Source organism: Saccostrea echinata, unplaced genomic scaffold, assembly GCF_033153115.1.
Source record: "Saccostrea echinata isolate AGI-Se365-2 ecotype Australia unplaced genomic scaffold, CSIRO_AGI_Sech_v1 ptg000028l, whole genome shotgun sequence".
NCBI classification, from domain to species: Eukaryota; Metazoa; Mollusca; class Bivalvia; order Ostreida; family Ostreidae; genus Saccostrea; species Saccostrea echinata.
In genome coordinates, this window is record NW_026889777.1 from 15305039 (window position 1) to 15322970 (window position 17932).

General features: G+C 32.9%; 1 protein-coding gene across 4 annotated transcripts in view; it reads right to left on the bottom strand.

Moving 5' to 3' along the window:
• Positions 1-17932, bottom strand: part of LOC133194159 (plexin domain-containing protein 2-like) — a 53102-nt gene that overhangs the window by 16255 nt on the left and 18915 nt on the right. For 3 of the 4 annotated variants that reach the window (XM_061330153.1, XM_061330155.1, XM_061330156.1), the window contains exons 3-9: positions 15325-15453; positions 12726-12795; positions 11892-12014; positions 4272-4325; positions 4000-4064; positions 1707-1797; positions 299-346 (exon numbers count right to left, since the gene is read on the bottom strand). In XM_061330153.1, coding sequence (XP_061186137.1) covers positions 299-346; positions 1707-1797; positions 4000-4064; positions 4272-4325; positions 11892-12014; positions 12726-12795; positions 15325-15453 — 580 coding nt within the window. The remainder of the gene's footprint in view (positions 1-298; positions 347-1706; positions 1798-3999; positions 4065-4271; positions 4326-11891; positions 12015-12725; positions 12796-15324; positions 15454-17932) is intronic. The other variant, XM_061330154.1, reaches the window with a different exon arrangement.

Here is a 17932-nt window from a genome sequence, read left to right on the forward strand (position 1 = left end):
TGAATCTTAATTTTCATTGCTTACCTGAGTTTCAGAATTTGTAGGAAAGAAACAAGGAACAGTATACAAACAATCTTACATGCAGCCATGCATGATTATACCTAAACTGTTAATAATGCTTAGTGCACAAACAAAATGTACAAGACACCATTTTCTTTTTCCATCTTTTACAGTAAAATTCACTTTAACAAGAAATTGTCTAATAAGTTTGTAATGGTTAAAGGCTGAGTTCAGGGTCAAGATTATGAAGGTCAGGGCCAGGACAAGATGCGCATAATTTCCATGGCAACAGTGTTACCTTCGTTGGTATCAGAGTATCGATGGTGAGACTCATTTTTACTTTTTACTACAAGAACAGAAGGATGCATGTTGAAAAGGATAAAAGCTTTATGCATAATGTCACACAGAACAATACATACAAGTCCTAGAGAAAGAGTCGCTGAATCTTGTAAGAAAATAACAGTAGAGAAGCTTCTTAAAGGGGCCTGGACACAGCTGCATTGCCATTTTGTTTACAATTTTAAATTTATACATTTTTATTAAAAAAAAATACTTCAGTTTAATAAATTGACCTTGCACGAAAATTTTAAAACTTTAATGACAACGCCATTCTTCATAACATCATGTCAAACATCTGTTTTTGTAAAAATGAGCACAAGCTCTGTTATTGTTAATGTATATGTTTTACTGGGTGTGTTCGATTTGTTTACCCTGCACACATCAATGAAAAAAGACTGATGATACTGGTGAGTTGGTTTTGCTTTCTCACATTTCTTTTCTGAATTTTCTGGATTAGAGTTTTAATATTTTTTCATTAATACACACCAGATTTTCACTTTTCTTAAATATCTATGATAAAGTTTACTTCCTGAAATTGCAAGGATGTGTGTCAGTCAAACGTGTCCCGAATTTTTAGTTTTAATAACATACAAGTCTTGATATTATACTAAAAATTTGAGAAAATATTGACTTCAAATCAGCTGTGTCCAAGCCCCTTTAACAATCAAAACAGCTGATTTACATGACAAGAATTGAGACATATACCCAACATAAAATATGTTTTCAGGTAAAAAGTATACATAAATCTCGAAGCAGACATGAGGTGTACTGAGCTTTTGACCTAGCATGGTGTTATGCTGGTGGTGTTATGGTTTTTCTGGCAAAGGGGGTGTTTTACTGGCAAATATATATTTTATTTACATGTTTAAGTGGTCATTCGCCAGCCTGAAATGGGTTGTAAAAATGTAATGATATAATACCTTCTTATCAGTACACTCTTTGCTGGAATTAAAATCACATAAAAAAACTCAAGAGGACTAAATAAATCAGAAAAAGTGAAGAGGGTTTCTTTAAGGGAATGTAATTAACAGAATTTCATGAAAGTGTTTATATTTTCTTTAAAAGATAAGTGTATCCTGTTGAATGATGTTATTGCAAATTATACTTGTTTTTTCTTCTTGCAAGCAATTAATTCTGTTTTTTCACACAAAATGAAAATAAAATTGCTGAGAATGTCAAAAGAAAAAATATTGATGAAGGTAAAGGTTTCTAATGATGACAAAATCAATATGATAAAGTCACAGCAAGAAAAAAATATATGTATCACTGATATTCCCTAAAGACCTTTCAACCAATTATAACATTGGAGGGCTCTTTATTGAATAAATATTTTGCTTGTGAAATATGAACAGAGCTGAGAGCATTACCTCCTTGTATTGTGTCGATGTAGAAAGCGTCAGACACACCCACTTTCACAGGGTGATTTTTCACTTCAATATTAAATACCTCGACAGGTACCTACAATATATAATACATAGATATACAACATATAGATACTTCATAGCTAGGGTTGGATACCTGTACTCAATGCTTTCACCTCTAGGTTTCATTCTTATTTATAACAGTATCCAATCTTTTTTGTAGAATACATTACTCCTCCAGTGTACACGATTCCATTCAGCTTGAGATAAGAAAACTTTTTTATTAAGCTTCAAGAAACTTTCAGAAATACAATATTTATTCTTAAAATATGGACTTTGGGGCATAAAAATGTTTCTGAATGAACAGGTCTCTTGATTTTCTCCAAAATTTCTTATGAAAAAACAAGTTATTTAATAGGTAAGATGCAACATTAGAAACAGGTCTGGTTGTGTGCATCCCTAATTATGCACATCTATGCAAATTTGGACTAGGTAAGGTTTGCAGCAGCTTGGGAATACATCTACTCCAAAATCTTTAACTGTTCAATCTTTTGAAAAAATAGATAAGATTTTGGAGCAATGTCTGGTAGTGGGCATCCCTTGATGCAAAAGTCATAAAAGTTTACATCAGGTAGGGTTTATTGTTAATTTGAAAGAGACCTTCTCCAAAAACTTTGACCTAGTCACTCAACAAGAAGATGTAGGTTAGATCCAGTATCCAAAGCAAGTCTGGTATTGTGCATCCGTAGAATTCATCATCCATGACACTTTGGTCAATATAGGGCTTATAGTGACTAAGAAATGGATCTGCTTCATAAACTTTAACCTGTTCATGCAATCATTCAGAAAATGTAGCATAGATGTTGCATGAAAAGCAATGTCTGGTTGTGTGCTTTCATGCAAGTTTGGACAGGGTAGTGCTTGTTAGTTACCATACTTTAGAATGGACCTTAAGCCTGGTCACTCATCCAGAAAAATGTAAGTCAGAAGCACCAGTAAAAGCAAGTCTTAGCTGCCTTATCAATGCAAATTATGTCCAGGTAGGGAGTATGGTTACTTGGCAATGGGCTTGCTTCTAAAGCTTTAACAATGGGAGTATAGCATAAACTCGTCTTAACTTCAATCAGATGAGCGCAAAAGAAGAAAAAGCAATTTTATACTTGTTCAGCCATTTACCAAGTAACTTCATTCAATAAATCTTTAAACAAGCTGTTATGTGTGTCAAGCATGCAAAAGAAGCATAAAGGATAGAGGTATTTGGACTCTCCTACACTCAGTAATGGTTCTTCAAAGGAAGCCATTCTTTTCTGGACACTAGTCTTGTGTACTGTACTAGATTCAAGACATTGAGTTTAGCTAATTATATCTTTTAGGAGAAGCTACAGTACACACAGGGCAATGACTAATTAGAGGAACCAATAATTGGAGAAAATGAATCAATTGTGTCTCACTCTATCAATCTGTGGTAAGAAATGGTACCCTGACAGCAGAGGAAATCAGGATTATAGTATGAAAGGAGTGGATGTTCTAAAATCACAATTTCTGTCTTGGTAACAATGATGAACAAAAGTAAAATACTGTTAGAACCCCCCCCCCCCCCCTTTACCTCTGTTTTAAGAAATTTGTGCGTGTTTGTGCCAATAACCTGCTTTAAAGCTACAGTGCAATTTGCATAATCATTCTGAGTACTCCAGAATTTTGTCAATTCACTTTTAAATTTTAGTCCCATGCACTTCTTTCACAAGTGCATCATTAAAAATTCTGTGTGGTCCAGATACTGTCTATTCTGTATTCCTAATGGCCATATTGGTCCCAACTACTCATAATCAACAGAAATGATTTCCTCTAATCTGGCCACACCATATGACCTGAGTCATCTCAATACAATTAACACCTTTCATGATAGATGGGCTACTTAAGTGACTCCGTAATTATCGAAAGATATAATCATTTAATTATATTTTGCCAACATATGCATTGTACTTGTTGATAAAACAACGAAAATTTCAAATATTTTCCTGCATTCCGAATTCTGTCTAATCTGGCCAATTTTTATGGAGTGGGTGGTATCCGGTTTGGACAAATTACGCTGGCATTTTTTTTTCAAATGAATGTTATCAAGTTCTATCTTGAAACACACTTCAGACATTACATTGCCTTTATGAAATCCAAATAGAACTTTTAAGGACAAAGTAATTGCTATTCTGAATTTAATTTTATTAAATTGCAATTAAATACTCGCGTAACAAACTTATTCAAGTAAATTAAATGGAACTTGATTTAAAATACATGTACTTACGTCTCTGTATGCAAAATATATGGTTCCATTACTATGAAGTGTTGTTTGGAATGAAAAAGGATTGGCTGCAAAAAAAAAAAAATAAAATAAATTAATTAAATTGTACACCTGTTTTACTATATGATTTTAGCACTTTTTTTCACAAAACAAAAGAAAGTACACTTCAATTTCAGTTTATTAGAAAAAATCAAATTAATTGATTTTAAGAAAAAGACAAACTTAAAGAGAGAAATGAATTAAAATTGTCACAGATCACGGACAAAGGAGCTTACTGTGATTTTGGTCTTGGAGGAAAACACGCTGCCATTCGACAACAAACTTATCACCTAAAATACAAAGAAAAGCCAATAGAAAAATGTGAAGAAAAAAAAACCTACTCAGTTAAGATGGTATAACATACTTGATATAGCAAGCCTTCGTGGTTGGAAAACGGAAATTATTATCTTGGTGTTTGGACATTTAAATATACATGAATAAGTAAATTTGCAAAACAATCAAAAAAATAAACATAAAAATCATAACCCCCCAAAAAGTACATAAATAAACAAGAAGTCTGTGAGCCAATGCTCACTAATAATACCCCCGCTCTGATGTGAATACACAAGTTCAGTTATGGACAAACACAGTGATAACCAGGAAATTGACATCGGATTTGTAAAAACTGAATCCCAACATATGGCATGCCTAAACAAAGAAAAAATTTCAAGCATCTGCGATGAGTAGTTGCTGAGAAAACTACGACCAAAATTTATTATGTATGGTACGGACAGACGCATGGATAAACAGGAAGTTGACATCGGATTTGTTCCAAAAATGAATCCCAACATATGGCATGCCTAAACAAAGAAAAAATTTCAAGCATCTGCGATGAGTAGTTGCTGAGAAAACTACGACCAAAATTTATTATGTATGGTACGGACAGACGCACGGATAAACAGGAAGTTGACATCGGATTAGTACAAAAATGAATCCCACCATATGGCATGCCTAAACAAAGAGTGTGTTAAAATTTCAAGCACCTGTGATGAGTAGTTGCTGAGAAAACTGCGACCAAAGTTTGTTATGTGTGATACGGACAGACGCACGGATAAACAGGAAGTTGACATCGGATTCATACAAAAATGAATCCCACCATATGGCATGCCTAAACAAAGATTGTGCTAAAATTTCAAGCATCTGCGATGAGTAGTTGCTGAGAAAACTACGACCAAAATTTTTTATGTATGGTACGGACAAACGCACGGATAAACAGGAAGTTGACATCGAATTCATACAAAAATGAATCCCACCATATGGCATGGCTAAACAAAGAGTGTGTTAAAATTTCAAGCACCACTGATGAGTAGTTGCTGAGAAAACTGCGACCAAAGTTTGTTACGGACAGACAGACAGACAGACGGACAGACAGACAGACGGACAGACAGACAGACACACAAGGGTAAAACAGTATACCCCCCTCTCCTTCGGAGCGGGGGTATAAATATATTCTAAATTCTCTTATTAATTACTAAGTCTTATATTACCTAAATTGGTGCATGATATCTAGATAAGACAAGAGGCCCATGGGCCTTAAGGGTCACCTCAGTTTCACAAGGTTATTGTTCTGTTTACTACATACATATTTCCCTCTAGTCCTTGAGAACACCACTATTTCTCCACTTGGTCAAATGGGCAAGAACTTCATGTCATTGTATTTGCCATATTGTGATTAATCTCAGAAACTTTGCTTTTTATATTTTTTTTTAGTAACAACTATTATAGTCCTTGGTGGTCAAAATTTAACCAGCATTACATCTTCAAGGCTTCTGCCAGGTTTTGCAATTGAACATTAAACTGTTAACATTGTTAACAGAAGCAATAGCTACAATGCTAGGGTTTTATTTTTCAATTTAAATATCTTCCTTTTCCATTGTTTATACTAAGCCCTTGGTAGAAGTTGGTCTCTGATATTTCTTGGAAACTATACCCCAGGTAATTACATATCCAGATTCTCTCAAGGTATCTACAGAATCGAAATTAAATATCCTGATTTACTGCCTTTCTCCCAGAACTTCCTTCTGAAATCCCCCATGTCGAGTTACCACGATTACAAATGTTGACAAGATTGGGGAAAATTACATAATCAATACTCAAATCTTAGCACTAATCAACATTATTCTTTGAAAAATCTGATGTAACATTTTCCTGTAAAAAGAGTTCAATTTAAACATCCATTTTGCATGACCTATCCCATTAAGGTTGTCTTGGACAAAATGGATCATTTTCCTACCTTCCTGCATAAAAGAACTCTTTTCCTACTTCTAAATCATAATTCCCTTTTAATGACAGCTACACAACAGTAATGATTGTCAATATCTGTTTTTTAACGATACTAAGGCATTATCTTTTTGGTTTGTTCCCATTTTGCACACATTTGAATTTCAGGTATTGAAAAAATGTGTTCAAAATGGGAATTTGTCCAGGAAAGATAATTACTTAATTGCTATAGTCTATATCATAGTTGTGAATTTGGATAATGAGATTCTATGGAATGAATAGAAAGAAAAAAAATGTTAATTTTGCATTTGATATTTGATTTATTTCTTTAATTTCATAAAAAGAACTTATTTAATATTTTAAAACATAAAAAAATATCATAAATACAATAATTATATTCACTTGATACTAACTGGACAAGTAATCAAATCAAATGTGTGCAAAACGGGAACACACCATCTTTTTATGCTACTTCACATAATTATAATATTTTTTTTAACAATAGAATCACTCATAAATTTTGTCCTTGTTCATTTTTGTCTTAATTACTTTTTCTGAAGCATTTTTGTTTTTCATTTTTTTAATCAATTTTGTTTTAATCATTTCTCCTTTTTAGCTCTGCTCTAACCAACATTATTTTCACCAGAAAAAGTAATACAGTTACTGTATGTTTTTCATATATAAATTCTGAAATCCGCACTACATCTTTATGCAGAAGTAAAATACCCCACAAATCTAGACATGAGCTCAATATCTCAACTATAATATTGATGTTTTTATTGAAATAATATAAATATAAATAATATATTGGGAAAAATTTTATCATCTAGTATTTCATTAATACATAACATTCAACAGAGTTGGTATTTCAGTCTGTATTTCACGACAATTAAGTGATTTATCTGTAACATATAGCTTTAAAAAAACTCTGACCACAGGCAATTCTATTTTTGCCCTTCAGGACATATGCAACATAGTTTTGAACTTTAATTTGTTATTTCCTGTATAATTTAATTAAGGTCTTCCGTTTTCATGGAAGACCTTATAGTGATTCTACTGTTTCTTATTATTATTATTATTATTATTATTATTATTTTGACCAAATTTTGTGCAGGCGTTTTCTCGAAAACTATTCAGTGGTTTTTCGTGAAACTTTCAGGAAAAATTAGTCATTTTATGAACTTGTTTCATCACAAGGAAAATTTGGAAAATTCCATTTTGGTTCCAAGTTACGGGCAATTTCCTGATTTTAAAATGAAATTTTGTCCTCGAGTGTTCTCAAGAATGACTAAAGATATGAACTGGAGACTTATTGGAGAGCATAGATCATGACTTCTAAATTTGTGGAATCGCATTTTCGTTCGTCGTCGGCACTTCCGGTCGTTTACGGAAGTGATCAAAGAAATCATAAAATTTCAACTTTCTTTTTTTAAATCAATACTTACATCACATTATTGCATCTCTTTTGTAGTTTCCAAATATGTTGGTCCCACCGGAAACAAAAACGTTAACTTCCGGTTATAAGAGAAAAACTACATAATTTTAGTATTTTTCTTTCCCATTAATATCCTTTGTAGATAAAGTATTTGAAATGAATTTTAAATATGTTATTCAAACTGCAGATATCTAGAGTAACATCAAATATCTTTGTAAAATTCACTTCCGGTCGCGTGTTTTTTTGTCCTCAAAATGAGAAGTTCTCTGAGCAAGATCTCGGAAACGGCGAGAGATTAAGACACCAAACTTATATGAGCAACAGACCTTAAGATGTAGGCAAAACCATTTGGGTTCAGAGCGTCAGCCGTCACTTCCGGTCGTCACAGGAAGTGATCAAAGAAATCGAAAATTTCAACTTTTCTTTTTTTAATTAAAAATTGCATCACTTTATTGCATCTTTTTCGCAGATTCGAAAGATGTTGGTCTCACCGGAAACAAAAGTGACAACTTCCGGTTATAAGAGAAAAACTACATAATTTGAGTATTTTACTTTTCCATCAATATTTTTTCTAGAAAAAGTATTTGAAATGAATTTTAAATATGTTATTCAGACTGCAAATGTCTAGAGTAATCGTAAATATCTTTCAAAAATTCACTTCCGGTCGCATGTTTTCCTGTCCTCAAAATGTGGAGTTGTCTGAGCGAGATCTCAAAACCAGGTAAAAGATTAAAACACCAAACTTTTATGAGTAATAGACCTTGAGGAGTAGGCAAAACCATTTGGGTGAAACGCGTCAGTCGTCACTTCCGCTTGTCACAGTAAGTGATCAAAGAAATCTAAAAAAAATTAACTTTTCTTTTTTAAATTAATGCTTGCATCACTTTATTGCATCTCTTTTGCTGTTTGGAAATATGTTAGATTCCACCGGAAACAAAAACGTCAACTTCCGGTTTAAGGAGATAAACTACTTTACTTTGATATTTAACTTTCTCATAAATATTGCTCATCGATAAAGTACTTGAAATGACTTTATGTATGTTGTATATACTGCAAATGTCTAGAGAAAAGTCAAAGATTTTTTATAAAATTCACTTCCGGTCTCGTGTTTACCTGTCCTCAAAATTAGAATTTGATCTCACAATATTGCTCGGCAACAGTAAACGACTGAAGTCTAAAACTTTCAGGACTGATGGTCAGTCATCAGTTATATGAATCGTGAGAAAATCTTGTATCACCGTTACTTCCGGTACTTCCGGTCGTGACCGGAAGTGATGTAAAAAATGAATGGTTAACGTTAGCAAGTTGGATTTTCACGCTGACGACCAGGGTTAAATTTCCAGAGTGTCTGAATTTCTTTTATCTCTTTTTCAGCTTGAATTTTCGTTTTTATTTACAGAATCGGACGGAAGACCTCTCATTGCTCGCAATGAGTTTCTAGTTGTTCTAATAATTGAAGGACCTTTATGTGATTTTATGATGCCTGGTAATGCTGTACACCTCCTCCAAATTAAATTCACAGGAAATCAACCAGCAAAATCTATATATACCTCTGTCAATTTTAATGATTTTGAACAAAGAATTTCTTGGAAAATTATCAGTGGGAAAAGTATATTGTAGAGTACATGTCCATGTATGTCGCACATGTCCTAAATGCTGATTTTTTGAAACCCATATCATTTTACACCTTTCATTATTTAGTAACTACCGTATAAGCAGAAATTTTAGCAAGGATTTAATTTTGGCATTTTTAGCGAGGGAGTTGAGATCGCTAAAATTAAATATCGATAACAATTTATTCCGCATTAGATGTAACCATTATCTTTCTATGCACCATAGAATCGCTAAAATTACTCCTCCCTAAAATTGAATACTGATTTTTAATGACAAATCACTCTATTTGCGTCTCGTTAAAAATTCCACTTATACGGTATCTAGGACCTTTATACTCTGCATCTCATAACAAAAAGTATTGTCTATAATGTACTATAATTGAATTCTCACTGGTATTTAAAAGTATCTAGAATACCATGGATATGTCAAGTAAGGTGGAATTTTAAGTCATAACATTTTTTATGTATTTTAACCTTGATTTCTTGAGTCCTTTGATATCTTAATTTTTTTTCTTTGGCCTAGTGAGTTCAAGATATTGAGATTTGACTGTATTTGCAAGTTTAAGCATATATACCCTCTGGCTGGATAATCTGTGTGAGAGCATTTGTTAATTACAAAATGAAGATCTGTATTTTTATTGTTATTAATAAGATCAAATTATTAAGAAGGGTATGATACAGATTTTGTATTCTGACTTTGAAATAAAAGAATATCAAAATGCTTCGGTCTGAAATCATACATTAATGCATGCAATAAATTGTTTAAATTCATTAAATACATTGAAAAAAACCCAAAAAATCTAAAAATTAATTGACATACTCTGCAAAGTACACATTTAATTAGATTAAGGATTTTATCCTGGGAATTATGAAAACACCCAAACTGTCTGTGTAAACATTCTATTACCAATCAAGATCTTAAGCTTCTAAAAAATCAGTATCTGGACGGCTCCGTTTATTACCATCAATATCCATTCCGTCACAGATATACAAATTTGACGATGATCTATATTGAAAGGGTCTATGGATTGGCTCTATTCCATTCTTTTTGATGACGGGCTATGATAGTTCTTGAGCCGCTAGCCAAATTTTCAATTATACAGACACCATTAACTCAGTCTTAGCATATAGACACACCAGTATGAGAATCTCACAGAGCCTGGCATTTCATTTAACAAGTGACTGTATTGGCTTTACTTTTACATTTCAATTTAGGCCTATATATGTGACTGTTAGTTCTGATAATTTTCTATAACAATATGCTGCAACATTTTAAAATGCTTCAAGAAATTACTTTAAGTAGATAGAGGAAAAATTTGGTGTGCACCTTGCATTTTGGAAAAAATATAACATACTATTCAAGCATTTGAAAAAAAAACTTTTTTCACTATATTTTGAGATGTATACATGCCTGATAAAACAGAAATATGAGGATTTAACACAACTGCAACCTTTAGACCATATATCATTCAATATAATGAAACTCTTGTTGCAATTTGTATAATGAAAACCATCATTACTGCACTTTTTGTAGGACAACTTAATTTTTTCTTTTTGAAAATCTCAACAAAATAACATATTTGTATCTATTTTCGTTGATTGCTTTTAAAATGAGAAATATGATAGGTGACAGACACAATATAAGGTGAAAATTGCCATAGCATTTCACAATATTCGTATAATTATTGCTCTTCCGCTCCTGAGTATATTAATTTTGTCTCCAACATTTTCATTACCCATCATGCCACTTCCAAATCATTAGCAGACATGACCAGCTTTCGCAAATTCATCAATCCTAATTTCTCTTAAGAACTGCAGAACATTAAGAAGAGATGTAAAATCCTTTTCATCACAAATTACCTGGAAATCTGAGCAAGATTCACATTTCCTCTATTCTAGCAATTTTATGGTTTTAATTCTCTTATCTCCTTGTGTCAAACAAAATTACTTAACGGGGATTGAATACAAAATTCCCTTACTGAAGGATTACTGAAGTGACTCGAGCAACCATATAAATTCCTGCAATGCTTGCATCACTAAACTTATCATTTAGTATCTAAACTGATATTTAGCCCCAAGAAAGTTGAGTGCTTACTAGATTTGCCTCATTGCCTGATAATGATTACATGTCAAAGAGGTTGGTGTTAATTTCTTAATGGACCAAAACGTTTTAGATCTTCATAGTTTGTGCTTAAATTGAAGTATTATGTACAGCCAGTGTCAAAATAGATGCAGTGCATCTCTCCCCTTACTTAAAAGTTCTTTTTTCCATGGGGTCATTATTCCATGGAATCACAATTTCTGTTCAATCCACTGGTAGAAAATTACACAGAATTATTAAATTGCCTCTACATGCCTTAAATGTACTATCAGTACGCTAGGACAAATTTCAATGGAAAACTTGTGGCAGCGTACATAGCGTACTAAATATCCTGAACTTCTACCAATAATATAAATATTATATATATACTGTATACATTTAATTTATTTGGCCTTTACATATTCAGTTTTGCAGGCCAGTGGGTTTTTATAGAAGACTTGGACATCACTGATCAGTTCGTACCAGGGGCTGCATGGACCTAACTTACCAAAATCTTTATAGAGAATAATGGAATCGTTATTCATTGAGGTATCAAAGTTTGCCATCAATGGTGCTATGTATTGTGTGGCAGTCAGCCATTGGTGCAGAAATGGACTCATGTAAAGGAAACCTGGAATTAAAAGCAGAAATGTTCATCATCTGATAAAATATAGCTACATATCCTCATTATTAAACCTGCTTCCGCAGCATACAACACAAAACAATGAACTCCATGTCTCTTGTCTATCTACTTTGGTTATTTGATCTCCGTACGGATTGATTATGCATCCTCTTGCTTTTACTTCTCAGGAAAGAATATCACTCATGTATGGGTAACTTAATTTTGATACTTAATTTGTAAGTGCTTTTACCCTTGTATTTAGATAAGACCCATCAATAATTTAGTTATGTTCCAATATTGAATTTCATAAAGCACTTAGCATGCTTTTTAGGACTTTGAGGATATAATTCTAATTCATCAGCATAGCAATCCTTCCCCCACTGTGAATTAGTACATGTTACCCCACATCAGTCAGTAGACTGAGTGCTTAAACATGTACACAGTCAGGGATGCCCAAAAATTCCTTTTATTTTGATCATGAATAAGTAAATGTCTTAAAATCAATTTAGTAATAATTTTCATTTTAGAATTCTTTAATAACCAATATTTTCTCCAAAGATCATTTTTTATAAATAAAAAGTCAGGAAATCTAAGTTATTCTATCTAAACAAAAAAACCACTATAAGCAAGACCCTCATAAGCCAGTTTTACTGTACTTTGCTATGTTTCTGCAAGTTTTCCATAACAGTCCCTAAATATTTCAAGAAAGTTAATAGTTACCTCCAGTGGCTATGGTGACTTTTGAAACTTCATGACCATAAAATTTGAATTTAAAGTTGATTGGTACACTCTGAAAATAAAGAAATATTAAAACTCTCATAATTTTTAACATTTAATAAGCTACATGTCTTAAGTTAAATTTGACTCATTACTTTACACAGGAACTCAACTCTGATTGAGGCCTTAAACAAATCTGTTCAACTTTTCAGACTCAAATCTAACTCATGACTTGACACAACCACTTAATCTTTGGTAAATCTGACAAAGAAGATTTACTTACTATATTCACTTTCTGATAGACTCATAGATGTAACTTTCTACCATTTCTAAACATCTTTATTATTCTTCAAAATTCAATTGTTACAGGAAAAAAACATAGGTAATCAGAGATTACAGAGCTCACCTCAACGAATGTTGTCTTTAAGTAAGGCAAAGTCCCACACTAAACTAATAATCTAGGAGTGTGCATCCCTAGATGCAACATTTATGCAATTTTGGTCTGATAAGGCTTGCAGTTACTTGGGAATAGACTTATCTGAAACCTTAAAAATAGTCACTCATCCAGAAAATGTAAGTCAAATCCAGCATCCAAAGCAAGTTTTGAGATTGTTCGTCCCTTGATGCATCATCCATGCAAGTTGGTTCAGTTAGGCCTTATAGTTACTTGGAAATGAGATCTGCTCCAAAAACTTTAACCTGGTCACTCATCCGGAAAATGTAAGTCAAATCCAGCATCCCAAGCAAGTCCAGTAGTGTGCATCCTTAGATGTATCATCCATGCAAGTTTAGTCAATATAGGGTTTATAGTTACTTGGAAATGACATCTGCTCCAAAAACTTTAACCTGGTCACTCATCCGGAAAATTAAGCTCAGATCCAGCATCCGAAGCAAGTCCAGTAGTGTGGATCCTTAGATGTATCATCCATGCAAGTTTAGTCAATATAGGGTTTATAGTTACTTGGAAATGAGATCTACTCCATAAACTTTAATCTGGTCACTCATCCGGAAAATATAGCTCAGATCCAGCATCCGAAGCAAGTCCAGTAGTGTGCATCCTTAGAGGTATCATCCATGCAAGTTTGGTCAATATAGGGTTTATAGATACTTGGAAATGACATCTGTTCCAAAAAGTTTAACCTGGTCACTCATCCATAAAATATAGGTCAGATCCAGCATCCGAAGCAAGTCCAGTAGTGTGCATCCTTAGATGTATCATCCATGCAAGTTTGGTCAATATAGGACTTATAGTTACTTGGAAATGAGACCTGCTCCAAAAACTTTAACCTGCTCCAAAAACTTTAACCTGCTCCAAAAACATTAACCTGGTCATTCTTTAGCTGAAATTGCAGCATCTGAAACCTTGACTGGTACAATAAAACACACTAGAAGCATCCTCCATGCATCTCTGACTAATATAGGCCATAGAAGTACTTGAAAAGAAAACTGCTCCAAAAACCTTAACCTGGGACGCCGACACCGACTCCGACGGTATTACATAAGCTCCCCCAACTTCGTTGAGGTGAGCTAAAGAACCATTTAAATACTTAAGTCTGACTAATGTTTATTTACAACAGTAACTTAAATAAGACTTATTGGTTTAAACATTACTTTTTTTTTTACCATTATCAGTAGGTTTACTTATTTATGTACTAATGTCATTTTAGTCTACAATAGCAAACACTAACCAAAGTCACTTAAGTTCAATTCACTTTCTTACCACAGTCACTTGAATTTGACATAACTACTAGTTACTTGAATCTGACTTAAGTACTGACCACAATCATTTGAATCTGACTTAATTACTGACCAAGGTCATTTGAGTCTGACTTATTTTACCAAAGTCACCTGTATCTAATTTATTTACTTATCACAAACACTTAAGTCTGGATTAACTAACTGAAGTCACTTGAGTCTGGCCTATTTTACCACAATCACTTGGGTCTGACTTATTTACTTTTCCAACTTACTTAAGTCTGAGTTAACAAAATAGAGTCACCTAAGTCTGACTTAATTGACCTTAGTTCCTTGGATCTGACTTATTTACTTTCCGAAATTACTTAACTCTGGCTTACTTTTTTTCTATAGTCACTTCAGATTTGATTTTATATATTTACCACGGCTACTCTATGACTCCCTGATAATGGTTCACTTTGTTTGACATTGTAAAGCTCTGTTAATTCAGTACATGTACTTAGACTTGATTTTATATACTTACCACGGCTACTCTATGACTCCCTGATAATGGTTCACTTTGTTTGACATTGTAAAGCTCTGTCCAGTACTTAAACTTGATTTTATATACTTACCACGGCTACTCTATGACTCCCTGATAATGGTTCACTATGTTTGACATTGTAAAGCTCTGTTAATTCAGTACATGTACTTAGACTTGATTTTATATATTTACCACGGCTACTCTATGACTCCCTGATAATGGTTCACTTTGTTTGACATTGTAAAGCTCTGTTAATTCAGTACATGTACTTAGACTTGATTTTATATACTTATCACGGCTACTCTATGACTCCCTGATAATGGTTCACTTTGTTTGACATTGTAAAGCTCTGTCCAGTACTTAAACTTGATTTTATATACTTACCACGGCTACCCTATGACTCCCTGATAATGGTTCACTATGTTTGACATCGTAAAGCTCTGTCCAGTATTTAGGGAATTCAGCAGTTGTAGTTATTATCTTGGAGGTGTAATATTTATGATGTTGGCTAAGCTACAAAGAATGTTGTCAAATTATCACATAGTTATTCACATTTCTGTAAGCTTTAACAAGTAATTTGTGAACGGATGGAAAAATTCAGCTGGAGCAATGTTCTACACATTGAAAACACAGTTATAAATAACTAAGATTAAGTACAAAGGAGCAGTGATGATTCTGTGAATTGGAAAAAAATATCTGAAATAGTTTTGGGGTCTAGGGGCTAGCAAAACATTGGCTTTAGCAAACCCAAAGTAAGCTTAAATGAGTGACGAAAATTGAAGTGTGACAGTTTTTTCAACAACTTTTACATCCTGACCTGGCTGAATGAACTGCCACACCATTGTAATGAAGTCTGAATCATCCCTATGTTTGTGTTTACCTTACTTGGAGATAAAAGCAAACGTCTGGATGATGCAGACTAGATGAAACACGTACGAAACAATTTGAATTTTTTACCCGTACAAAAACGGAAAAGGATCGCTGTAAAAAAAAAAAAAAGAAAGTACTGAAATATTGGAAAACACTTGAAAATATCGGATTCTTGGATTCAAATTAGCGGAATTCCAATAAATATCGGAACAGAATCATCACTGAAAGGAGCCAAGGTCATCCGGATGTCAAAAATCCGGACACTTCACCTTCTGGACATAATTTATGGGGATCAGAATTAATTCTTATATGTGGTGCACTAATTATAAAAGGTCTGTTTCAGTAATCTGAATGCTTCAGTAATCAATGAATGATTTACTTTGGAATACAGTTGTCTGGATTAACCAGGCTCTACTATACCCAGTAAAAACTGCTTCTGTTGCTTAACATGTGAAAAGTCGCACAGATATTAATCTACTTCTAACAAACAGAAATAAAGAGGCAACCTAGTATATAAACTATATACTAAACTCTAGCAATGTCTCATTATAATCCACTCAAATGCTGCAATGTTTTTTTTTCTAAGGACAATTTAGATACACATGTTTTTTCTTTAATAAAAAACTAAACAATGTTAAATAGCATTTTAATCACATCTGAAGCAGTACAGATCTGATCCAAAAATGGGGTAAATTTCTTGAACATGGGTAAAAGATCATGTTAAAATCAGATCAGTCTGTTAATGATAGGCCACATCTAACAATGTCTGTCCTCTATTTAAAAACATTCAATGCAGATATAACTGTCTTCAGACTTCCTGTGATAACCACAACTACACAGTTCTATAATCATAATGAACAAAAAAGAAACCAGTGAATTAAAATCCTAAAACACAGCATCCATACATTGGTTAGATGTTGATTTATGTCGAGAATAATAAAACAGTCGTGGTCTGATCTGTGGTGAAAAATAAAATGTAATGTGGAATACATTATCATACAATATTCTACATTTCATATCGTTTTAATAATTAACATTAATTAATTAAATCTTAGGTTTAGTTATACACATTTTTAAAATTCCAATTTCATGGAACTGTAACGTTATGGAGAAGTGAATTATTTCACCGACATTGTTGGATGCTTCTAGAAATACTGTCTCCTTGCAAAAATATATGATAAATTGTTTCTTTTTCCTTGTAGTAAATGCCACACTGTGACAACATAATACATAAAAAAAAAACCCCAGTAAATTATACCATAAATCAGTGTATAGAACAATTGGTACTTATATACCATACTAGAATATAAAGAACACATGGTAAGATACTGACTACACCACAGTGTGCAGAATAAGTGATAAATTTTAAATATGTACTGCACCACAGTATACAAAATAAGTGATTGGCATGATATATATATCTATAACCATGATATATACTATGGTATAGCATATAATCTACCACTTGTTCTATATACAGAGGCTCGTGCATTTGTACAGCCAACTCGTGCCAATATTCACCAAATGAATATAAGTTCGATAACCCTAAAATATCATGATATTTATACAAGCAATTTTTAAAATGATAATTAAATGAATATTTTTCTGAAAAATAAGCTGAAAAAACATAACTTTGCTTTTTTCATTTTTTATTTACATAATCAAGCAATTTTGAATGCTAGTATGCCGTTCTATTACCGTTTTCAAATTTTTTACACTTCCTGTAATTGTAATTTGAAAGATTGAATAAATAAATGAACGATTTCTGGAATTATAACTATGTACCTAAATACCAATTTTTAATCTCTGTATCACGATATGTATCACACAATTAAAAATCACGATATATTAGTATACCGATAAAATCGCACATCCCTAACAGTTGGGTATATAATAAATATATCTACCACTTGTTCTGTGAACTGTGGGGTAGTATATATCTACCACTTGCTCTAAATACTGTGAGGTAGTATATATCTACCACTTGCTCTAAATACTGTAAGGTAATGTATATCTACCACTTGCTCTAAATACTGTGAGGTAGTGTATATCTATCACTTGCTCTAAATACTGTGAGGTAGTATATATCTACCACTTGTTCTGTAAACCGTGAGGTAGTGTA